We start from the raw sequence: 24,265 nt of genomic DNA, 5'->3' as shown, positions 1-24,265 counted from the left end.
CCTGAGAGATGAAGCTTTATGGACCTTATTCAGACAGGGGGTCAGGACCAAATTTGTGTGGGTGAGAAGTAAAAGCTCAGGGCAGCCTAAGGCCAAAAGGGCAATCTAGTGTCAGGTACCCAGATGGAAGATCACAGGAGATAGGATTTTATAACTAGGAGAGACTTTAGAGATATCTAATACAACATTCTCATTTTACAACTGATACAACCAAAGCCAGAAGAGGTGAATTGACTTGTGGAGGCTCTGGAGCAGTGGTTCTCAACCTTCCTAATGCTGCGACCCTTTAATACAGTTCCTCATGTTGTGGTGACCCCCAACCATAAAATTATTTTCGTTGCTACTTCATAACTGTAATTTTGCTACTGTTATGAATCGTAATGTAAATATCTGATATGCAGGATGTATTTTCATTGTTCGCGACCCACAGGTTGAGAACTGCTGCTCTGGAGTCAGCCTGCCTGGATTTGTAACTCTGCTTTAGGAACTCTGGACTTTAAGTAGGTGCCTTTACCCTCTCTAAGTTTCATTTTCCTGTGTGAAAGGAAAATAGTGATAGCATTTAACTTACATGCTTATTGTGTGGATTAAATCAGATGATTCATGTAGCACTTAGCACAGTGCCCAATACAAACTAAAAACTCAATAAATGTTACTTATTAATAGTAATGTAATTTTATCATTATTCAACTAGTCAGTGACAGACCTATGACAAGGACTCAGATCTCCTGACTCAATCTAGTGCTCTTTTCACTGCATCAGACTCACTTCCAGGGCCCAGAAAGGACTGAACATTGTCTTGAACATAGTAGAGGTGCCAAAGAAAATCAACCAAGAGCTAAGTCTGAGGATTTCAGTCCACTTCAGTGCAATATAAATAAAAGCACCTAGCCTGGTGTCTAGAAAATATTAGGCTCCTAAGAAATATTTACTAACTGAAAAGTTGTTTTTTTAAAAAATCAACAGGGTTGTGAGGGTGGTACTGGCTTCTAATAGAAGAACTAGAAAGCTTTCATAGAGACATATAAGAAAGGACTTAGGGAAGAAGGTTACTAAAAATATGTATGTTTCATACATGTCTGTGAAGAACAGGAACAAACAGAGGTCATTCTTTCTGAGATTCCTTGAACTTTCTCATTGCTATTTTTGTTAACATTTGCATCTTTCCCTGTAGTCACTAGTGAAAATCCTATACAAACCCTAGGTGGGGGTTGTGTATTTTTTCAGAGTTGGGCAGGGTAAGAAAGAAGTACAGAAATATCTATCTCAATTCAAATTAATAAAGCCGGTTTGGCAGCAGGCTTGGCGGGGGGGGGGGGGGCACACCCAGATAGAAGAGTGGGTGGTGGTAGTGAAAGAGGCAAGAAAGCCAAACCCCTATGCCCTTCAAGAGGGGGAAAAGAAAACGTGGTGAACAAGGAGTCAGTTGAGACCATAAACTCTGGGATTAAAACTGGGGGGAAAAGGCCTGTGTTCGCCCTTCCCCCCATGTTCTGCCATATCTGTTCATAATTTATGACAGTGGCTTGGAAAGGGCCTCCTGTTAGTCCTCTTTACTACTAGTGTCTCTTCTATTTTCTTTTCTTTTTTAATATATTTTTATTGATTTCAGAGAGGAAGGGAGAGGGAGAGAGAGATAGAAACATCAATGATGAGAGAGAATCATTGACTGGCTGCCTCCTGCATGGCCCCCTACTGGGGATCAAGCCCACAACCCAGGCATGTGCCCTTGACCACAATTGAACCCAGGACCACTCAGTCCACAGGCCAATGATCTATCCACTGAGCCAAATAGGCTATGGCTCTTCTATTTTCTAAGGCCAGCTTGCTAACTCTTTCTTTCAACTAATATATGTTCTAACACTCCCACAGTAATAAGATGAATAACCCTGACCTCTCTAGATGCATGCTTTCAGTCTTAGTGTTCCACCAGTCCTTTAGCTGACCCTCATAAATCATCTAGTCCTATGGTTTATGGTAATTTTTATCTGTCCAGAGTTTCAAGGTATATTCTCATCTTAACAGTAAAAGCTCAATAACCATGTGTTCATTGATTCCAGAGTTTATAATCTAGTTGGGGAAACAATATGCCGTCATGAAATGGAAAGCCATGTAATCACAAGCACAAAATTAAAGAATAAAAACTGAGTTCATAGAGGTAAGTGATATGTCAGGTTGGATTAGTCGAGGAAAGTTTCCAAGAGCACATAAGTTTTGAGCTTTGAATTGGAAATTTAAGGAAGTGATGGACATGAGTTGGTGGAAAGGTGGACCTTTTCAAACAAATGCACAAAGGGAGACAATGCAAGATATAACTCAAGCCAAGGACAGGTGCTCGACCCACCCTGCCATTTCCCTGTCTCAGCACTCTGCATGATCTGCCACCACACCTCTTTCAGTTACAAGAGAGCTCCTTGTGACCTTGTGCCCACCAGGCCCTCTCCTTTATCAATTCACCCTTCGTGCAGCACTTACCAAGTGACTCCAGGCAGGAGGAAGAGGCATAGACAGGAAATGCTTGCCAGGCATTGTGAACAACTATGTCCCATCTCTTTAGTTTGGACCTCAGGTAGTAATACATGACCTTTTCTTTATACTCTCCATGGCAGAGGGAAAACAAATGCATGTTGGAGTAGAGCAGGGGTGGGGAACATTTTTTCTTCCAAGGGCCATTTGGATACTTATAACATCACTAGGGGCCCGGTGCACGAAATTCGTGCACTGGGTGTGGGGCGGGGGGGCGGGGAGTGTCCCTCAGCCCAGCCTGCCCCCTCTCACATACTGGGAACCCTCAGGCGTTGACCCCCATCACCCTCCAATCGCAGGATCGGCCCCTTGCCCAGGCCTGACGCCTCTGACAGAGGCGTCAGGCCTGGGCAGGGGACCCTCATTTCCCCCCATCACTGGTTCTGCCCCCAGCCCAGGCCTGATGCCTCTGGCCTAGGTGTCTGGCCCGGGCAGCGGGGACCTGCAGTGGCAGTGGGGGGCGCCACGATCACGCGGGCTCCGCCCCTGCCCCTGCAGGATGCCTCTGGCTGAGGCATTCGGCCCGGGCAGCGGGGACCCACAGCTGCAGCGGCCCCGCGATCGTGGGCTCCGCTTTAGGCCCAGGCAAGGGGCCCCTAGCTCCTGGGACTGCCAGCTTCGACCATGCCCAGTTCCCATCGCTGGCTCCACCCCTACTTCCTGCTATCACTGGCCAGGGTGGAAAAGGCACCTGATTCTCTGATCATGGCTGGGGGGCAGGGCAAAGGCGGCCCCAGGGCCGCCTTTGCCCTGCCCCCCAGTTCTTAGCTCCCCCCTGGGTTTCTGATCACTGTCAGTGGCAGGGGGCTTCTTCCTGCTTTCCCTTTTGCCTCCCTGCATTGTGCCTACATATGCAAATTAACCGCCATCTTGTTGGCAGTTAACTGCCAATCTTAGTTGGCAGTTAATTTGCATATAGCCCTGATTAGCCAATGAAAAGGGTATCGTCGTACACCAATTACCATTTTTCTCTTTTATTAGTGTAGATTTGTAGGCATACAAAATTATTAACTTGAAAATTAGCCTGCTATGTTTGGTCAAACATTTAATTAACTCACCCCTAAGGCCTTGGCAGGGCCAGACCAAATGATTTTGCAGGCCTTATAGGGATGTTCCCCACCCATGGAGCAGAGGGAAGCAGGAATATGTAGAACCAAGATGGTTATGTTACCATGAGCAGACTAATATCACTTTGAAGGCTCAATGTGCTGCCACCTCTGAAAAATCTTGGGTTGTATGGACTCCTTCCTGACAGGAGGAAAGCCTGGTCGCCACAAAGCAGCATGTGCTAAGAAACACAACAAATGGTATAATGCCAGGCACTGTACACACAAGTTGAATTTACAGACCCTACCCCTAGAAGCTTGCTAACAGGAAAATTGGGGCTTGGACAAGCAGAACATATGTATGACACATCTTTTTATGCACTTATTAAAAAGCAGTCAAGTGGAGAAAAGGAACCCTCGTGCACTGCTGGTGGGAATGCAGAATGGTGCAGCCACTGTGGAAAACAGTATGGAGTTTCCTCAAAAAATTAAAAATGGAACTCCCATCTGACCCAGTAATCCCACTTCTAGGACTATATCCCAAGAAATCAGAAACACCAATGAGAAAGGATATATGCACCCCTATGTTCATAGCGGCACAATTTACAATAGCTAAGATTTGGAAACAGCCTAAGTGCCCATCAATAGATGAGTGGATTAAAAACCTGTGGTACATCTACATAATGGAATACTATGCTGCTATAAAAAGGAAGGAACTCTTACTATTAGCAACAGCATGGATGGACCTGGAGAGCATTATGCTAAGTGAAGTAAGCCAATCAGAGAAAGATGAATATCACATGATCTCACTCATTTGTGGAATATAATGAACAACATAAACTGATGAGCAAACATAGAGCCAGAGACATAGAAGCATTGAACAGACCTTTCAATCTAAGAGGGAAAGCAGGGATGAGGGGGTAAGAGATTAACCAAAGGACTTGTATGCAGGCATATGAGCATAAACAATGGACACAGACAATAGGGGGTGAGGGCATGTGCTGGAGGGGGGGTGGGAGTGGCCAGGGAGAGATCAAATGGGGGATGGTGGGAAAGAGACTTATGAAATACTTTAAACAATAAAGAATTTAAATTAAAAAAAAAAAGAAAGGAAGCCCCAACTGGTTTGGCTCAGTGGATAGAGCGTCGACCTGCAGACTGAAAGGTCCCAGGTTCAATTCCGGTCAAGGGCATATACCTTGGTTGCGGGCATATCCCTAGTAGGAGGTGTGCAAGAGGCAGCTGATTGATGTTTCTAACTCTCTATCCCTCTCCCTTCCTCTCCGTAAAAAAATCAATAAAATATATTTTTAAAAAACAAGGAAAAGTCAGCCTCATATTACCAACAAAAATAATAATCAAAGCAGTCAAATGTACAAGTGCAACGTCATTCAACTCCTGATCGCATTCACTCTAACAACACTTACTGAATGTCTACTATGTGACCCCAAGCTGGAGTCACAGCAGAGATACATAAAACTTGTCTCTGCCTTCAAGGAGTTCACAGTTTAGTGGAAGAGACATACATGTAAACAAATAATTATAATACATTATGGTTTGTGCTATATAGCATAAGCCTGCACAAAGTGCTTGGGAATGCAGAAAAGGAAGAATTGCACCTGATAGAGACAGGAAGGATGAATAGTTTTCCAGAAAAAGAGATTTGGGGAGAGGGTGATAAGAGGGAGAACATCCCAGGAAAGGTAGAAAGGGGGTTTCCCAGGAAATAGTGTAAAATTCTGACTGGTTGTGACTTAGCTCAGTAAAAGATGAATCAAGAAAGTTGAGAAGCCCTAACCGGTTTGGCTCAGTGGATAGAGCGTCGGCCTGCGGACTGAAAGGTCCCAGGTTTGATTCCGGTCAAGGGCATGTAACCTTGGTTGCAGGCACATCCCCAGTAGGAGGTGTGCAGGAGGCAGCTGATCAATGTTTCTCTCTCATCGATGTTTCTAACTCTCTATCCCTCTCCCTTCCTCTCTGTAAAAAATCAATAAAATATATTTTTTTAAAAAAAAGAAAGTTGAGAAGTGGCCTGGCTTTGAAGAGACCTGTATGCCTTGTTAGGGAATTTGAACTTTATCACATACACAATGGGAAAAATAAAAGAACATTTTAAGCAAGGGAATTTTATGATCACATATAAATGATATGGTCCCAGTTCTCCCTCCCAGCTGTGTGACTTTGGGCAAGACACTAAATCTCTTAACATTAGTGTCTTCATTTATAAAGTGAGGATAATAGTGGTACCTATCTCACTTGAGGAGTAAATGAGCTAATGTGTATGTAAAGCAATCAGCACAGCACCTGGCACGTAATAAGAGCTCCATACATTTTAGCTATTATTACCAGGAAGGTTTCTTAGAAAGATTACTTCGTTGGCAGCACCAAACATATACTGTAATGATGATGTCAAAAGGTCCGATTAAGATGACATTGCAATTTAATCCAGTGATAAGGTCTTGAAAGGGGACTTGGATGTGGGAAACTAGGGAGGTGAAAAGGTGAGGGGTAAGTTTAACTTGGGAGACTGGGTAGATCAGAATAACCATTAACCAAATTTAGAGATAAAGGGTAGCCAGGGTATAGGAGTGTGGGTGCAGAAACAGATAAATGAGTTCAGTTTGGGACCTATGGAATGAGAAGTGAAGCCACCAAAGATGGGAACCTGGAGGATATCAATATTTAATGGGGAGGCCAGAAGAGCCAATGGAGAAAACTGGTCAGCTACCATACTGTCACTATGAAGTGAGTAAGGGGGATTAGGAGGGATAGGGGAGACATTATCATCAGCTAACCTTTTGGTTACGTTACACAAGCCCATCACCCAATTCCCCAACAGGCGTTAACATGTTTCCTAGTCCGGTCTTAGTGTCATAGTAGAAAAATATTTGTGTGAAACTTCGTGTGATAAACACCTGAGTGATATTTTTGAACATTTTTGAAAAACATGTTTGTGAAGTAACTTAGAAGAGTGTACCCCATAGATAAAAACTTGTTTTGAACTTACTTTGGTTGAAAACATGTTTTTAAGTGTATACCTGTGGCACGTTGATAGAAACTTGTTTTGCACCCTAATTGATAAGCACCTGGACTGCCGTGGGTAAACAACCTGGCTATATAACGGGGACCCAAACCAGAGACTATGAATCGCCCCCAGAAGAAGCCCAGATCGACTGGCGATCCACACTCGCTCCGCGTCCTGCTCCACGCCAAACGGCAGACGACGGCTAATACCCCCAATCGAGCCGCCATTCAACTCCCTGACCTGTCGGAGACAAGGTCGAGGCAGGAAAGAATCTTCGTGAGATCTCGAGTGGTAAAAGCCGCGGAAATTCGTTCCTAACCTGATTTTGCCAGCCACCAGACGGCGCTTCAGCTGCCTCCAGAGGAAGCCACGTTTGGGGACCCTGTTAAAGCCTGTACCCAGGGCACCAGGAATTTGTGTGAGTAATAAAGTGCTTTGTGATTTGCAACTGCATATATTTGTGCGGCGTAATTCCCCCAGCAGTCTTAACTATATTAATATAAGGTCAGATGATGATGCTTACCCTCGGTCCTGCTTGCTTAGAGTAGTCTCTTCACTAGCAACTACTTAATGTCCGAATACCTGCACGGTTAAGTTTATCTCAAGGGACGCTGTGGATAACACCCCATATACTCTACTCGGACACTTAGCTTCTTGCTTTTCAGTTTTCTGCCTCTTTCTTGTAGAGACTGCATTTTTTTTTCCTTTTGCCCTTTTTTAACCGAAAGAAGGAAAAGTCTAGCATCGCTCAACACGGCCACCTAGGTGACCCCGAATCACAAGGAAGAGGGTGAAAAGGGGGTAAAAAAGGGAAAAAAAATTAGAAAAGAAAGAGTCCATAACCACCTTCCATAAGATCCCACCTCCAGATATCTTGCCACGCCGCTCTTCTGACACCCTTATTGGCTCCTGGCCGCAAGGCAGGGCGGGAAATGCAGTCCTCAAGCCAGTGCAGGGTGGCACGACTGAAGAACTCGGTTTCCCAACTGGCTCTCTAGGTGCATGCGCAGATGGCTGCTCCGGCGAGTGGTAAACAGAGACGTCAGGCTGGGGCTGCAGCTCGGAGCAAAACAAAAGGGAAACCCGGGGGGAGGGGGGGTGGGAGGGTTGGTAGGGGAATTGGTTCTGGAATTAGGGAGGCTGGGGCCGAGGCGGACGTAGACCCTTTTAAGAGTGGAGGGAAAGGAAGAGAGAGTGGAGGGAGAGTCAGGGGAGGGGCAAGTGACGCGGGAGCGGGGCGGGGGGGAGACAGTGATCAGGGTGGAGAAAATTTGGGAGGAGTGTGGGGGGGGAGGGCAGCAACTTAAAAGGGGGTGGGAACTGCAGCTAAGGAGACGTTTGCTGATGGGAGCGCAATGTACCAGGGGCTACGGTGCCTCAGGTTTAAAAGACCAGGAAGCTGAGTGAGAGATTTGAGAAAAAGTGTTCGCTAGGCGGAGATTACAGGTGGTGTCTCGGAAAGAGCTCTGAGACTGCAGGCTGTAGTCGTGAAGAGAATCAGAGTTGTGTGGAAGGGACAGCTTGGGGAACTAGGGTCCGGGGGTGAGGGGGGAAGTTCGAGACTTTCTGAGGACTGGCAGGAATGTGCCTCCTGGCCCTGCGTGCTCCCCCCCGGGGGGGAGGCATCGTGAGGGACTGTGGCAGGCTCCTCTGAACGCTGAGCGCCAGAGGTCCAGCTCCACGTATGGATCCAGAGAATGAGAATTCAGCCACAGAGGCTGCCGCGATCATAGACCTCGATCCCGACTTCGAACCCCAGAGCCGTCCCCGCTCCTGCACCTGGCCCCTTCCCCGACCAGAGCTTGCTACTCAGCCGTCCAAGCCGCCAGAGGTGGATCCAGGTCTGGGAGAGAAGGTACACACGGAGGGGCGCACAGAGCCAATCCTGTTGCCCTCTCGGCTCCCAGAGCCGGCAGGGGGCCCCCAGCCCGGGATCCTGGGGGCTGTCACAGGTCCTCGGAAGGGAGGCTCCCGCCGGAATGCCTGGGGAAACCAGTCATATGCAGAGCTCATCAGCCAGGCCATTGAAAGTGCCCCGGAGAAGCGACTGACACTCGCCCAGATCTATGAGTGGATGGTCCGCACTGTGCCCTACTTCAAGGACAAGGGTGACAGCAACAGCTCAGCAGGATGGAAGGTAACTCTGATCCCTCCCAATACCATCTGCCCTTGGGCCCCCTACCTCCTTACTGCTATTCAGGGACCCCTTTTACTCATCTCCACCCCAGAGATCCATCTTCAATAGTAAACTAGACAAACATTTACTTAGGACATAGTATATGCATGCTCAGAGCTTGATGCTGAAGGATCACAAATGAATAAGACACTGTCTTTGCCCTGGAGAAAATTGAATTCTCTGCTCACTGCTCAACACTCCCAGCACAAGTGTTGGCTTGGGCTGCCCCAAACACTTATTCCCACAGAGAAGTCTTTATCCTATGTACTGCAGGAGCTGTGTGGGTTCTCCACATAAACCTAGACTTCCCTCTGTCCCCACCTCCCACCCCAACACCTTTTCTCCCATTCCTGTGGGATTACTTGGATTCCCTACTTGCCTCCCGATACCTCAGGGTAGAGGTTCTGTTCTAGAACTCCTCTACTCAAGAAGGAGTGGAGTTAGCAAAAGGTTAAAAAAAAGTGGTGTTCATGGGGTAAGGTTGCTGACCTTACCCACTAAGAAAAAAAGGGACTGTGAACTGCTACCTGTCTCAGTTTACCTGATAACGCCAAGAAATTCTCCCTAGTAAGGGGCTATCCAAGTTTGGGGGGAGAGTTGAGTCATGAAGAAAAAAAAGGGAGATAGGGCTGTGACTTTAGAGCACAAGATCAGCTATTCCTTTGGCTTTCCATGAAGAGACTGCAAGGAAAGATCTCAATAGATACTCTGAAAACTTGTCTTTAGAAATATGGGGCTCTAATCACAAAACCAGGGAGCTTCAACCTCTATTAATGTCTTGTACGCCCATAGGTGGTAAGGTCAGCATACAAGGAAGTACAGAGGGCTCAAAGAGTCTTCCCCTAGGTATAAGAGATTGAGGGATCAGATCTGCAGTGGCCCTAGGGGTTGAGTAGAACAGAAAATGGGACAGCTGAGACCCTTGGCACTAGTTCTGGGTCGACTGCCACACCACAGCCTCAGCTCATAAAGAGCTCCCCTCGTTGGACCCAGCCTACACAGCTGTTTTTCTTTTCCCTTAGGTTCATTTTTCAGGGTAGAAGAAATAACCATGAGTTGTCAGTTATGCTGTGGGAGTGTAGTCCCTCCTTGTAATTTACACTTGTACAGGCCTTTTAGTTTACAAAATGGTTTTTAAATTTTTTATTTTATTAATCTTCACAACAATTTTGAGATTCCACATTTCACGTATTAGGAAACTAAGGTTTAGAAAGATTTGGAAATTCCCTAATATCAGTAGAATAAGGTCTTGAACTCAGGTCTAACTCTAAATCATATGTTCTTGCTGCTAGTCCATGCTGCCAAATTCTCTTCATTGCGATGATGGCAAAGCCAAATCACACTGAGCCTGGGGCCTCAAGTCCCCATTCCCCACCTCCACCCCTACTCCTTGTGCCTGAACTTGCTTAACTGATGACTTGCCCAGGTTACTACCACCCCACCAGGGGGCGGCACCCACTTAGAACAAGAAAACTTAGTTTAGGTGGCTTGGGGAGCAATTAACAGTCACCCCCTTCCAACAGGTAAGAATTATAGGCTCTTAGGGAGCTGATCTCCCAGGGTAGGCGGCTGTACGATATGATGTATTAGTTCCAAGACCTAAAGAAGAGGGGATGAAGAATTGGGTCTCATGGGTATATAGTAGGGAAAGAAAAGGGCCTTCTCAGTAGACCCAGAGTTAGAGGCTGAAATGAGAAATCATGGTGCCACAAGTCACTCAGTTACTAAGAGCCCAGTTTGGATGGACAAGTGTGGTTTCTGGAAGGAACTAAGAGTGTGAACGTAGCCAGAGTAGTTGAAGTGGCATTACTGTAAGGTCTTAGGGAGACAAGAAATTCTTTAGCTGGATAGCCCTGGAACAAGAAACTACTTAAGCATCTTTCTCCAGGCAAAGCGTCTCCTTACCTAGAGGTGTCTGAAACACACGAAGTGATTTCTCACTAGTCTCAGCCTCCTAGTTGCTCCATGCCCTTCTGGGCTTCTCCTGAGTTTCTAAATACCGAAGAGCTTCATGTGGGAGGTCAAATACCCCTAAGGGTGGAGATCTTAATATACAAATTCCTGAGGAGAAGCAGGGGGACAGAGAAGGGAGGTTGAGGGAGCACAAAAGGATGGTTTAACCAGCCTAAGGCAACCAGTAGAAATAAACTGCTCTAGGGGCTCAAGAATCTGCCAATCTCCATTCCCTAGGATCCTGGGGGGGGGGGGGGACTTATCTCTAGCGGAATATCAGCAGAGAGAGAGAAAGGAAGAACACATAGCTTCTAATAACCAAGGCACTGAACAACCAACAGAGCCTTAAGGGGAGCTTCGCCATCATCTGGGGGCCACCGATCAGGCAAGAAATAATTGATTCTGTACCAGGAGGCTGAGTATGTACTGGGAGCTTGGCACTGAGAGGGAGGGGCACTATTGGGGAGTGCTGCCTGACTAGATGACATGATCTGTGTCCTGGGCGCTTACACTTTATGAGACTAATTCTGTGAAACTGTAAAGAACACAGTTGGTTAAAATTATGTGGAAGAGATTTAAAATACTCTGCAAGAAATTGAGCTGCAGAAGTCAAGCAGCTACTTTATAAAAGAGAGGAGACTTAAGCTTGGTCTGGATGAACCAGTAAAATTTAGAGGGGAGCTCTTTCCCAGGACAAGGAGGGAAGGAGAGAGGAGTGTATCTTGTGTATTTGAAGCACAGTGAGAAGCATGGCCCAAATGTAGTTGTGTGTGTGTGTGTGTGAGAGAGAGAGAATTGGGAGAAATCAGAAACAAGGAATCTTTAAATCCTCTGGAGAGCTGGGGCCCAGATGCCCCCGTGGGGAGTGGAGCGCCCACTGTGCTGAGATTCCAGCCCCTTAGCCTGCTGAGAGAACTGGCTCAGAACAGGGTGGGTCAGTCCTGGGCTGATGTTGCGCCACTATCCTGTAAACTCCACCCAAGCCTGCACTCAAGGAAAGGGGTGGAGCTGTGGAATGCTCTTTCCCATGTGAGCCTAGTTCTTGCTGAACCAGGAGTGTGTCTCCCTGGTTCCCTCCAGCCCCAGACAGCCCTCCACCCCCAGAGACTTGAGAGGAGTTTAATGCTCTGAGCTTTTCTAGGGTGGGTGCCCTGCCCTCTGCAGTAGGTTGTTAATCAGCTTGTCTCTGGTGCCCCTGTGCAGAGACGTCTGGAGCTGAGGCTGAGCAGCTTGTCTTCTGGGTGGGAACCGTGTGTGGTCTCCTCCCCAACCCCCACCCCTATCTTTGCCTGTTTTTCCCCTGTATTTGACTAGCTTTGAGTCTCCGTGTACAGCTGTGTCCCAGCATCCATTTAGACCAGACTGTGGGCCACTGACCTCCCCTATACACCACTCATACCCCTTTCCTGCTGCCTCTGCCCTCTCCAGAACTCAATCCGCCACAACCTGTCCCTGCACAGCAAGTTCATCAAGGTTCACAATGAGGCTACTGGCAAGAGCTCTTGGTGGATGCTGAACCCCGAGGGGGGCAAGAGCGGCAAGGCACCCCGCCGCAGGGCAGCCTCCATGGATAGCAGCAGCAAGCTGCTCCGGGGCCGCAGCAAGGCACCCAAGAAGAAACCAGTTGTGCTGCCAGCTCCACCCGAAGGTGCCACTCCGAAGAGCCCTGTTGGCCACTTTGCCAAGTGGTCAGGCAGTCCTTGCTCTCGAAACCGCGAGGAAGCTGATGTGTGGACCACCTTCCGTCCACGAAGCAGTTCAAATGCTAGCACTGTCAGCACTCGGCTCTCCCCGCTGAGGCCAGAGTCTGAGGTGCTGGCGGGAGAGGAAATGCCAGCCTCAGTCAGCAGCTATGCAGGGGGTGTCCCTCCCACCCTGAAGGAAGATCTAGAGCTGTTAGATGGGCTCAATATAACATCTTCCCACTCCCTGCTATCTCGGAGTAGTCTCTCTGGCTTCTCTTTGCAGCATCCTGGGGTTACGGGCCCCTTACACACATACAGCACCTCCCTCTTCAGCCCAGCAGAGGGGCCCCTGTCAGCAGGAGAAGGGTGCTTCTCAAGCTCCCAGTCTCTGGAGGCCCTACTCACCTCTGATACACCACCACCCCCTGCCAATGTCCTAATGACCCAGGTAGATCCCATTTTGTCCCAGGCTCCCACACTTCTGTTGTTGGGGGGCATACCTTCCTCCAGTAAGGTAGCCACAGGAGTTGGCCTGTGTCCCAAGCCCCCAGAGGCTCCAGGCCCCAGTAGTCTGATTCCCCCTCTTCCAATGATAGCACCACCTCCAGTCGTGGTAGCTGCTCCCATCCCCAAGACCCTGGGGACTCCTATGCTTATACCCTCTACTGAAGCTACAAGCCAAGCCAGAATGCCTCAGGATCTCGATCTTGATATGTATCTGGAGAACCTGGAGTGTGATATGGATAACATCATCAGTGACCTCATGGATGGGGAAGAGGGACTGGACTTCAACTTCGAGCCAGGTACTGCTCACAACCTATGCCTCCTCCTAGGTGCTGAGCTACTTCCACAATCTGAGCAAGGGGGAGGGAGTCTTAGAACAGGGGATAGGTGGAGCTCCTGGGAAATTGGAGGGAGGATGTCTATTAGAGTGTCAGAGTTTGTAGATGGGACTTCCAGGCCCCTCAGCACTGCTCTCCCCTACCACATAGCACAGGAGTGGTGGGAGATGGGCTGTCTCTGTTTACCTTGGTGTGGACCATGATGGTGGAATGTGGTCATGCCTCAGATGAGCCTCTTACCTTGTCCTTCATTTCTTCTTCCCACAGATCCCTGAGCCATTGCTGGAAGCTTTGTCCCCTGCTTCAGAGGTGGAGCCAGGGGTGACCATATCCACGTTTTACCCTTGGCCCCACACCGGGAATTTGGGACCCTGCTTTAGAACTAGGGTGGGGTCTACTCACACAGGTGTTGAGAAAGTTATAAAGATAAAGCTGCCCCATATGGGAACTGTGGGGGGAGGGAAAGGGAGAGGGTTTATTCTCACTGTGCCAATTAGGGGGTAAGGCGCCTTCTTGGGAGCCATCCTTGGCTCCCCCTATCCCCACCCCCTAGGTTTTGTAGCAGGGGCAGGCTATGCTGTTGGAAATGTGAAGTCACCAGTGGCCTTACCCCTGCCTTTGGGAGCAGGATTTTTTGTAGCGTCTTATCTGAGCTGGTCCAGGCTAGATTGAGCCTGGGGTTTTTATGCATTGGGGGAGTAGTGGGGACCTGGAAGGGCCAAGGTCTGAGCACTGGAGTGGCTCACCAGGCCAAATGACCCTTGGGAGACTGCAGATAACAGAAAGGCTTTATATAAACTTTAAAGATCTATAAACACAAATATAGAGGGTTTTTTAACAGTGGCAAGGTGCTAGTGATGAAGAATGCTTTTTTTTTTCTTAAGGCTTTGTCATAGTGACATGTTGCAAACACTACAGACATTACTGGGGGAAACATGGGGAAGGGGTACGCCAGCAGGAGAGCAGCAGTGGGAAGCAGTACTGAGCAAGGGGAAGCACTCCCATGTGGACCAGGTGTAGAACAAGGTTGGTGCAAAAATAGCTCAGACTTTCCCTAAGGAAAAAGCTAAGCCAGCTCCCCATTCCCACCCCCACCCCACCCCGTCCCGCATTCTACCACCTTGTGCCTAGGAGTGTGTGGTGTTGGGATGCAGCCACACATTCTCGTGACCCGCTGTAAGTTAATGCTACAGTGGGAGAGTACATTGAAGGCCTGGAATTTGTTTGTGGCCTGGGAAGGGGGTGGGAGGGGGAAGAGAAGGAGGGAAGGATTTAGGGAGGTAAAGTTAGGCACAGAGACCTCCCTGTTCAAGGCCCCTGACAGCTGTTCCTGCCCTTCTTCCCCTTGCCTGACTACTGGGGTTATGTGGAAGTGTGTGTGGCGGCAGGCAGGAGGAGGGGTGGAACAGGGAAGGGGGAGCTAGGGAGCTTGGCTGAGGGTCTGGGAAATGAGTGGGGATGGAGGGGAATGTGGATCAGGTTTACTACCACCTGCCAGGGAGGCCATCTGGGGCTCCTCCACCCCAGCCCCCAATGTAGCCCCTCCCCCAGTCCCCTTTGCATTGTTCCCTCCCCCACCCCTGCTGTGGGTTCCCATCATTTCCTGTGTCAGCGCCTGGCCTACCCAGATTGTATCATGTGCTAGATTGGAGTGGGGAAGTGTGTCAAATCAATAAATGAATAAATTCAATAAATGACTATAACCAGCTCTGGTTCCTGCTGCCTTGTTGCCCCCCTCAGACAAGGGAGAGGGAGAGGGGAAAGCAATGGTTTGGGGACTGTCCAGAAGCTGAGAGGTGGGGGTGGGGGAATTTCGGCTGGGGGAGAGGGTGGGGCCGGGGCCGGGGGAGGGGGAAGGGAAGTGGCCCGTCAGCCATCTAACCCGAACAGGCTGTGATAGGTGTCCTCTGGTAGTCTGGCTGAGAAAGACCCCACCCCCTCCTCTGTCCCACTGTCCCTCAAAGGCTCATTGTACTAGACTTCAAAGTCTTTCCTCACCCCCACCCAAGTGCACACCCCAGCCCTCTCCTGCTCACCCTCAGAGCCTCCATGCTGCCTGGGGCATACTTAAGCCTCCCTGCAGATACTGGGAGGAGTCTCTTAAAAAAGGAACCTCACATTAAATTCCAGTAATTTCATACCTAGTGTTTCTGCTCTCACTTGGTCACTTTATTTTTTTAGACTGTTTTCCCTTCTTACTGAGAAAGGCTGCCCTGGTCTTTTGGAATGGACCCCTTCGAGGGAGTTTTCGACTCTTGTCGTCACCTGATTTGGACTGGAAAAACAAAGGGTCAGTCAGATAAAGTTCAGTTCTCAGAAGGAAATTTTGTACAAACTAGGGCCACAGGCAGGACAAAAGAGGTGGAAGGCAGGTCTTGTGCATGGATGTGGGATTTGGAAAGGAAATTTAGCCCTAGCTGGTTTGGCTCAGTGGATAGAGCGTTGGCCTGCAGACTGAAGGGTCCCAGGTTCAATCCCAGGCAAGGGCACATGCCCTGGCTGTGGGCTAGGTCCCCAGTGGGGGGCGTGCAGGAGGCAGCCAATCAATGATTCTCTCCCATCATTGATGTTTCTCTCCCTCTCCCTTCCTCCCTGAAATAAATAAAAATATATTTTAAAAAAAATTATCCCAGAGGACCATGGTGGAGGAGCCTTGTTGGCTGGTTGGGGTAGGGGGGTGCTGGGACAGACCAGATATGGGGAGTCTTACTGGAAGGTTCACAGAAGAATCAATTTTAACGGCTTTCTTGGCTTCTTGGAGTCTAAGCATTTTCAGTCTGCTCTTCTCCAGCATGTCACATTGTGTGCGCAAGGCGTCTAGAAACCAGGAAAAGGCACCTCTACCTCTGAGGACTAGAGGCCTTACCTACCCATACCATCCCTCCCATCATTCAAATGATCATTTGGAGCAACCCAGCCTAAAGTTAGTCTGAAGAGTGACCTGAAGGTGCCTAAGCTCCAAGAGAAAAGGATGAAGGGAAAGATAGAAATGATGGGTGGTGATAGGGAGATATACTGAGAAGAAGGCTGAGAAATGGGGAGAAGGGTGAATGACACATGCACACTCCACCTGGTTTGAGCTAAGCATCCCTTGTAAAGTGGACCTAGACCCTATTCCCCTTTTCCTGTGATCCTACTTGCTGCATGACACCAGTCCCACCCTATATTCTCCATCACCAGCTATGTGCAGTACTCTCCAAGTTCCTCCTTTCTTCATCATGCTTCTTACCAAGTAGTGTGTGGTCTGGATTCTTCAGGAGGGGCACAAAAGCTAGGTAGGCATTCGCAAGTTGGGTTCCTGTGAATACAGCAGTGTGCTATCCCCAGTCTCTGTCACCCAGTCTCCACCCTTCCAAAGCCCAAGATTTTAGGACCCTAGAACTCAATACTACTTGAGCTGGTTTACCTTATTTCCTCCCCTCAGATCATCCCTAGGATAACGTGGGGGGTATGATATGTGTGAACCTAACCTATTGTCACAGGCAGTGCCCGTCTTAGGCTGATTAGCGAGAGTCAATTGGATCTGGTTGAGGGCATCCTATTTTAAGGACAAGTTCTACAATCTATCCTCAGGGCCTTGTTCTATCTCTGGGGAATGCTCCCAAGCCTCTACCTGGTGTCCCACGTGCCACCTTACAAATGTAGTAGGTGTTTCGAGCTGTAAGGAATTTGTTGGCATAGTCTCCAGGGTTCTTCATCAGGAAAAACAACTTCATTGTTCCCGTTTCATCACACAAATCAATGGTTTCTGGAGGGAGGCCAGAGGGGTAATTGGGGCAGCTCAGGAAGTAGAGTAAGGGCAAAAGGGGCCAATGATCCCATCCAAAATGGGCTGGAGGAAGCTTTAGGGATTCAAGGAGCTCTCTTCTTGCCAGAAGGAGGACTTGGAGGCTAGAGATGACTGCTACTTCTGACCCTTGGCCATTAGACCCCTTCCCAAACTCACCTGTTTTAGGCAACCCCACTTTATTTCGGGTGTAATACAGCAACCGGTGGACAGCACAATTGATATTGGCAATAAAATGCTGATTATCTAAGAAGAGATGGGATGGGGCATGTGACCCTCCTCTAGTTATACGTCTCTGTGATATCCACTGCCCTCAAACCTTCCCAGCCCTACACACAGACTCCTGCTCCATGATGCCCCTCACCTCCATGTTTGATGTAGATGAACATACTCTCAAGAGCTCAGTCTTCAGAGAGAGGCCTGATGAGTCATGAAGATGGAGGGTGTTCTGGAGGCCTTGGGGGATCCATAGGGACAGGGGACAGGGGACAGGGGACAGGGGACAGGGGACTGGAGAGGCAGATGGATTACATTGCCTGAGGAAGCCCAGAGCAGGAAGATAGGAGAGAGCTATTGGTAGTTGTGGATAACCAGCATCGCTAGGGGTGGGGCCTGAGGCAGCAGTTGAGGGATTATGAGGTCAGAAGTGGTATGTGTGGCAGAAGGTGGAGTAAGGATAAGGGGAGAAGAACCTGGGTGAGGTCTGTAGAAGATTTATTGGGAATGGAGGCAACATGGTAAATCTAACTCTAAATGGGACCCTAGAAGGATACCTTAGAGAAAATTTCAGTTTCTGGAAAAGTGCTTTTTCTAAGTAATTTGTGGTACAACTGCTTCCACAGCAGGATTCTACTCCTCCTTTTCCCTACTCTCAGCACCATGTCCCCATCCTTACTATACCTCATGTTTCCCCTGCCCCCTGCCCCAACAACACAGTCTTGATGATTATCAACAGAAACTTTATTTATCATTGATTCGGGAACAACTGAAGGGTAGATGGAGAGAGAGAGGTTGGGAGGGAGGGAGAAAGAATTCTAGGAAGAGGAATTCTGGATCGAGGGAGATGACAAACATGTACAGGGCAAATGGGCAATTCTGTTTTAAATATATTTTTAATTGATTTCAGAGAGGAAAGGAGAGAGGGATAAAAACATTAATATTGAGAAAGAATCATTGATGGGTTGCCTCCTGCACGTCCCCTACTGGGGATCCAGCCCACAATCCGTGCCTTGATCTCCTGGGTCATAGGTCGATGCTCAACCACTGAACCACACCAGTTGGGCAAAGGGACAATTCTTAAAGAGGAGATATTAAATGAGGGGGCAGTTATAGGGGACACACAATTCAAAATCAGCCACAGTTGGGGCAGGGGGAACATTGGGCCCAGGCTGGTTGGATGAGGGGAAGTTAGTACAATTTAGGGCTACAGGACCCTGGGGTTCTGTCAGGGTATCAGGGCTCAGGTTTCAGGGTATAACATGGGGGAGCCCCGTAGGGGCTATGGTGGCTGCAAGGGGAGCCCCCAGGCCCCTCCCCTAGAGCAACGCCTTTTGGGGGAATCTCACTGACGTGGCAGAGCCTTTCGCTGTAGTCTGGCTGCAGGCTCTCCGCCAGTCCCTTAGACACACCACTCCAGGCCTAAAGACAGATATCTCCAGGTCAGGGGTCAATTAGGAGCAGGAAGTAAAACACCCAGGCTCTGTGCCAAGGGAACTCTCACGTATGCACCACTATGATTAAGGAAGGGACACACAGACTCCTGGGCTCCCAATACCACTGTTTCCATACGCCTCAACCAATATATAATCAGTTCTTCTGTGTGTCTCTCTCCATCTGCCCCATCCCCCAATTGGTTGGCCACATCCTGACAGTTAGTGCAAGGCCCCCTCTCCTCCCCTCTGCCCTCCATACTTTGTCTTGCTGCAGGAAGTGGGCAGTTGACAGACTGCAGTCTGCCTATTACCATGTTCTCACCGAAAAGTTCCCGTGGTATTCCGTTACCAGATCCTCTAGGCTCTTGAGGGTTGGAATTCGGGGCATGGTCCTGGGGTAGGGGGAGAAAGAGGGAGCAGGAGCACATTAGTGTTGCTCTTTTATTACCCTTTTCTCCCAATTCTGCCATATGGAATAAAGAGATTCTCTGTTCTCTGTGCCTGCAGCTTCCTCCCATCACCATGACCACTTGGGTGACCCCTCATTCCTTACTGTCCTGCCTTCTTCTATAGACCTTGTAATAAGCCTCTTCTACTATTCCCAGCCACCCCCACCTCTTTTTCTCTGGGATTCCAGAAGTCTCACCGTTCCAGCCAGCAGTACACACAGATGAGGCTAATAATCAATCCCATGGAGCCAAGGGGGATGAGCACGGCTTCCAGTGCAAACAATGATGGGGGCTCTATGGATTCTATGGAGAAGAGGAGAGGAACAGGGCCCTAATACTTGTCACGCCCCTACATGCCAACATTGGTGGAGCCCCAACTAGGTGCCCGGCACTGTGCTAGACACTTCCTGTATAATTAATCCTCACAACTTCTGAGAGGGGGGACCAATTAGTATCTCCATTTTATAGACAAGGAAAGACAATGGAAGAGGTTAGTGATGTGCCCAAGATCAAAGAGGCAGTAAGTGGCAGAGGCAAGTTTAAACCCAAGATTTGGCTGGTCCCAAAGCCATCTTCACTATGCAGCCTTCCTGGGAATGCTGTGGAGATAGTTTATACATTCTATCTCCCCTTTGAGCACTCCTTGGCCTCCATCTCAATCGATCCCTCTAGTCTAACAACACATCGACCCAACACTACACAGACAAACACTGCTTCCTGGGGGTTGGGGTTTAACAGTGATGGGAGATGGGCCATCAAATTTGGGAGCTTACAGATAGGGAGGTAGAGCAAAAGACAGTGGTGCTAGAAAGGTTGGGGTGCTGGACTCATGGGTCAGGGTGAGGCATTAGGTCCATCTTACCCTTTGAAGTATGGCTGCCCCAGTGGATTGGGTGGCTCCATTCACTCCAATGCTGAGCACTTCCACAGAGTGGGTTATGGCGACTCCGAACACGAAATGTGTAGAGTTTCCGCCCATCCACACTAGGCAAGGAGAAGCTACGTCTTTGGTCCACTGACTGTTCCTTGGGGAGAAAGAGGGTGAGGGGAAGATGGGTGTCTATAAAAGAAGGGAAAATTAAAACTGCTACCCTCTCCCAGCTGGTGTGGCTCAGTGGTTAAGTGTCAACCTATGAACCAAGAGGTCACGGGTTCGATTCCTGGTCAGGGCACATGCCCTGGTTTCAGGCTTGAATTCCAGTAGGGAGCATGCAGGAGGCAGCCAATTGATGTTTCTATCTCTCTATCCCTCTCCATTCCTCTCTCTCTAAAAAACAAACAAACAATAAAAACATATATTTTTTAAAACTGCTATCCCCCCCTCCCCCGTCATCTTCTGGTTCTCCCCAGTCCCTCCCTCTTCTCTTGACTATTCAAGCTACACTGCCCCCTTCACTGACTAGAATCTAATGCCTCTCTCCAGATCCCCTTAAAGGCTTCCTTTGGTTTACCTGTCTGTCAGGAAGAGTACAGGAAGGGAAACCCTAATGAAAACTCACTGGTGATGATAGGGAAAGGATTTGGAGGAAGGCAAAGGGTGGGCAGAGGAACTGGAAGGCAGAGAACAGGAGCTTGAGATCAAGCCCTCCTGTTTGGCTGACTGAGTCTATCCCCACTTGCGTGGTCTTAGCTGCTACGTTCATATCCCCAGTCACTCACAGTCCAGCTGTGGTCCCGGTCACTCCTGTACTGCACCAGGTGCTCCAAACAGTGGTCCAAGTATGTGTTGCTCCACCTCAGTTCTATCTGGGATTCACTCAGGTTGTGAAGTGTTAGGTTCTTCGGAGCCCAGGGAATCACTGGAGATATGTGTGTGAGTGTGGTCATTCCCCTGGCCTAGACAAGTCAGGATCCTGAAGGTAGTGCTACTGATCCCTTCTCCCTTCCCCATCCCAAACCCTCACCTCTTCCTTTCTGAGCGGGTATCTTTATGGTGAAAGAACACCGCTCCAAAGACTCCAATGTCCCACAATATCCCTGGACTCTTGAGCCATTTGCAATTTACCCAGATCCTGCAGTCTTAGCTCCTTTTTGGTTTTCCTCCTAGGTTCCTGTGGGTCCTGGAGCTGGACAAAGAATGTTTGGTAGAGATTGATTTCCTCTTTTCCCAACCAACAGCCAGAAGTGATCTCTGAAGAGTATAGATAGTGGCCACACTCCTGGATGTTATGACCAGAGTTCTTATACCTAGAGAAGGGTTGGAAGGAAGAGGAATGGTGGGGTAAATTTGGATACTACAGACATCCACAGCCCAGCCTCCTCCTTGATCTCAAGCTCCTGTTCTCTGCCTTCCAGTTCCTCTGCCCACCCTTTGCCTTCATCCAAATCCTTTCCCTATCATCACCAGTGAGTTTTCATTAGGGTTTCCCTTCCTGTAGTCTTCCTGAAAGACAAGTAAACCAAAGGAACTTACCCCATGAGAAAATAGTGGGGAGCCTGGAATGCTGGCCACCCTCTTTCATGGTTCCCATGCAGCCTCTCACATCTAGCCCACCACCTCTTCCTCCCTTATGCTATCCCCTCTTTCTTTCTCATACCAATAGTGCAGAGTCAGGTTGGTGGGCTGAGGCTCAGAGCTGCTGTCCCAAGTGCAGTTTATATACTCGACATTGAATACAAAACACTGAACTTCTAGGTTGGGGAGAAAATGAAGTGGGAGAGGGGAAGAGAAGAAATGATGGTCAGAAGAAGAAACACCGTGAGACAGGGAACCCTTCCCCTCCCCTCCCCACAGTGCTCTTAAATTCTGCCTGCATCCTTGTTATGTCCAGTGGCAGGGTCCAGATTTCTGTATGGCCCCTTCCCACAGCCTCCGGTCTCACCAACCCCTTCCAGTCCCAGGTTTCCCACCAGCTGTGATGTCTTCATTTCCAATGGGCTTGAGGACTGTTGGGTTCAGCCCCATCCCCAACAGAGGCAGCTGCAGGAATAAGAGGAATCTGAGTAGCAATGGTCGCTTCAACATGGCACTCTTGCTCTTCGTTCCCTGGGTGTACTGTGTCAGGAACCTGGGCCCCTCACCAACTACCTCTCCCCACCCATACATTTCCTTCTGTCATCGCTTCCGGTGGAAAGAACCTTAGAAACCAGGGCTTTACAGAGGGTGTGGCAAAAGTGTGCTATGACACAGGCTAAATCTTCTGGGAGATTAGGTGTTGATCTAATCCAGGGGTGGGCAAACTTTTTGACTCGAGGGCCACAATGGGTTCTTAAACTGGACCGGAGGGCCGGAACAAAAGCATGGATGGAGTGTTTGTGTGAATTAATATAAATTCAAAGTAAACATCATTACATAAAAGGGTACGGTATTTTTTTTTTTAGTTTTATTCATTTCAAACGGGTCGGATGAGGCCCGTGGGCCGTAGTTTGCCCACGGCTGACTAATCTGTAGGTGTAACACCACCCAGCTGTGAAATGGTGTTAAGTGGGCTGTATTTACAATATTGTCACTAACTCAAGAATCCTTAGGTCACCTAAATCCTGGGAAGGATCTTATTACCACCACCACCATTCCCAACCTCCTTCTCATCAAAATCATTTTATCCTATATGGTGGAGGGTCTGAACCTCTTCCCCACCCTATGCCATTCTCCTTTGGCTCAGCTACCCTGAATCTACTGTCAAAGCTCTACTGTCTTGGCTGGATAGAAAATACAGTCTTGACTCCTGTGGGCACATATATAACTGTCTTTTCTCTGACTAATCCAAACCAGAATATTAATCCTTAGCTACTGGCTGAGCTGGGTTCCTGTTGAGACTGGTGAGGAGTTCTGACTTAGAAGTAGATTCTGGAAATGGGGGAACAATACTAGCTTCAAACTCCTCATCTTCCCCTTAATCTGCTTCCCTTTCTGTGTTCCCTATCTCAGTTAATGGTATCATCACCCTCTCAGTCACCCAGGCTTGAAATCACAAAGTCATCTCCAATTCCTCCCTCTCTTACTCTGAGAATCCAATCAACTCTACTTTCCGTGGTGTTTCTCCCAGCAGTGTCCTTTCCATGAGCATAACCACTGTGCTAAATCAGCCTTTCATTCCCTCTAGTTATGGTTCTTACTAGAATCCACCAACTGGCCTCCCTTTCTAAAGGCTCCCTGCTCTCTGCCCTGGCTGGGTAGCTCAGTTGGTTAGAGCATTGTCCTGATATGCCAAGGACAATGTGGGTTCAATACCCATCATCTCATTGCCAGATTTATCTTCCCCTAAACACAGAACTGATCAGAGAGACTATCTACAAAAATTGTTCATTCAGCAAACATTTATTGAGCCTTTAATATGTGCCAGGCACTGTGCTTATGTTCTAACCCACCCTAATTTCCTGTCTATTAAAATTCCTCAGGGTTAGCTCAAATATGATCTCCTCCAAGCAGAATGTTTCCTCTCCCCAATCAGAATTAGTTTGTCTCACCCTAGCCGGTTTTGCTCAGTGGATAGAGTGCCAGCCTGAGGACTGAAGGGTCCCGGGTTCGATTCCAGTCAAGGGCATGTACCTTGGTTGCAGGCTCCTCCTGGGCCAGGGTCTGGTCGGGTTCCTGTAGGAGGCAATCGATGTGTTTCTCTCACATTGATGTCTCTCTCTGTCTTCCACTCTCCCTAAAAATCAATGGAAAAAATATCCTCGGGTGAGGATTAAAAAAAAAAAAAATTAGTTTGCCTCCCCACTGTGATCCAATAGCATTTTATTATTTTCACTTATTATATGCTAGTTTTATTTTTATGTATTGTAATTTGTTGCTTTTATTATAGTACTTTTCTCTAAAAGGCAATACCATCATCAAAAGAATATCGGCTCGAGTCAAGAAAAAATTCTAGTCTCAGCTGTTACTCAGTAGCTGTATAATATAGGACATGTGAACTTCCACTCCGAATATCAGCCTCCCCATCCACAAAATGAAGACAGCAATCCCTAACTCATGCAGCTGTGTGCGGATTAAAGGAGATAATATCTAAAAAGCATCTGACAGTAGGTGCCTCTTTCACTAGAGCAGGGATTATTAACCTGAAATTCATGGACACTTAGGGGATGCATCCATGAGCTTCAGGGAGTGCAAGAATCTCCCTGGAAAGTAACGTTTTGTATGTCTCCATGTTCATTTTACTGGGATAAGGGTCACAGCTTCCATCA

At 48.3% G+C, this 24,265-nt stretch overlaps 3 protein-coding genes across 7 annotated transcripts; 1 reads left to right on the top strand and 2 right to left on the bottom strand.

The window, feature by feature from the left end:
• The first annotated feature begins 7,883 nt into the window (after positions 1-7,883).
• Positions 7,884-14,959, top strand: FOXO4 (forkhead box O4). The gene is made up of 3 exons (XM_059680189.1): positions 7,884-8,734; positions 12,155-13,214; positions 13,521-14,959. Exons 1-3 carry the CDS (start codon positions 8,282-8,284, stop codon positions 13,526-13,528), a joined length of 1,521 nt encoding a protein of 506 aa, XP_059536172.1. The 5' UTR covers positions 7,884-8,281; the 3' UTR covers positions 13,529-14,959.
• A 458-nt stretch (positions 14,960-15,417) lies between these two features.
• CXHXorf65 (chromosome X CXorf65 homolog) lies at positions 15,418-17,429 on the bottom strand. The gene is made up of 6 exons (XM_059680302.1): positions 17,405-17,429; positions 17,200-17,286; positions 16,867-17,001; positions 16,483-16,551; positions 15,964-16,070; positions 15,418-15,528 (listed from the first exon to the last, which is right to left on the bottom strand). Exons 1-6 carry the CDS (start codon positions 17,427-17,429, stop codon positions 15,418-15,420), a joined length of 534 nt encoding a protein of 177 aa, XP_059536285.1.
• Positions 17,430-17,991: 562 nt separating this feature from the next.
• Positions 17,992-23,650, bottom strand: IL2RG (interleukin 2 receptor subunit gamma). 5 transcript variants are annotated; one of them, XM_059679135.1, is made up of 9 exons: positions 23,631-23,650; positions 21,964-22,061; positions 21,679-21,772; positions 21,147-21,328; positions 20,801-20,940; positions 20,004-20,166; positions 19,339-19,444; positions 19,015-19,084; positions 17,992-18,678 (listed from the first exon to the last, which is right to left on the bottom strand). In XM_059679135.1, the coding sequence occupies exons 2-9, from the start codon at positions 22,007-22,009 to the stop codon at positions 18,493-18,495; spliced, it is 987 nt and encodes a 328-aa protein (XP_059535118.1). In that variant the 5' UTR covers positions 22,010-22,061; positions 23,631-23,650; the 3' UTR covers positions 17,992-18,492. The 5 variants fall into 5 exon arrangements, with proteins under 5 accessions (XP_059535118.1, XP_059535120.1, XP_059535116.1 ...); XM_059679137.1 differs by lacking the exon at positions 23,631-23,650 and having other exon boundaries at positions 21,679-21,817; positions 21,968-22,174; XM_059679133.1 differs by lacking the exon at positions 23,631-23,650 and having other exon boundaries at positions 21,968-22,174.
• Between the last annotated feature and the right edge of the window lie 615 nt (positions 23,651-24,265).

The sequence above is a fragment of the Myotis daubentonii genome, chromosome X (assembly GCF_963259705.1).
Source record: "Myotis daubentonii chromosome X, mMyoDau2.1, whole genome shotgun sequence".
Taxonomy (NCBI): Eukaryota; Metazoa; Chordata; class Mammalia; order Chiroptera; family Vespertilionidae; genus Myotis; species Myotis daubentonii.
Note: the sequence above shows the minus strand (reverse complement) of the source record. Positions and strands in the feature narration are given on the sequence as shown.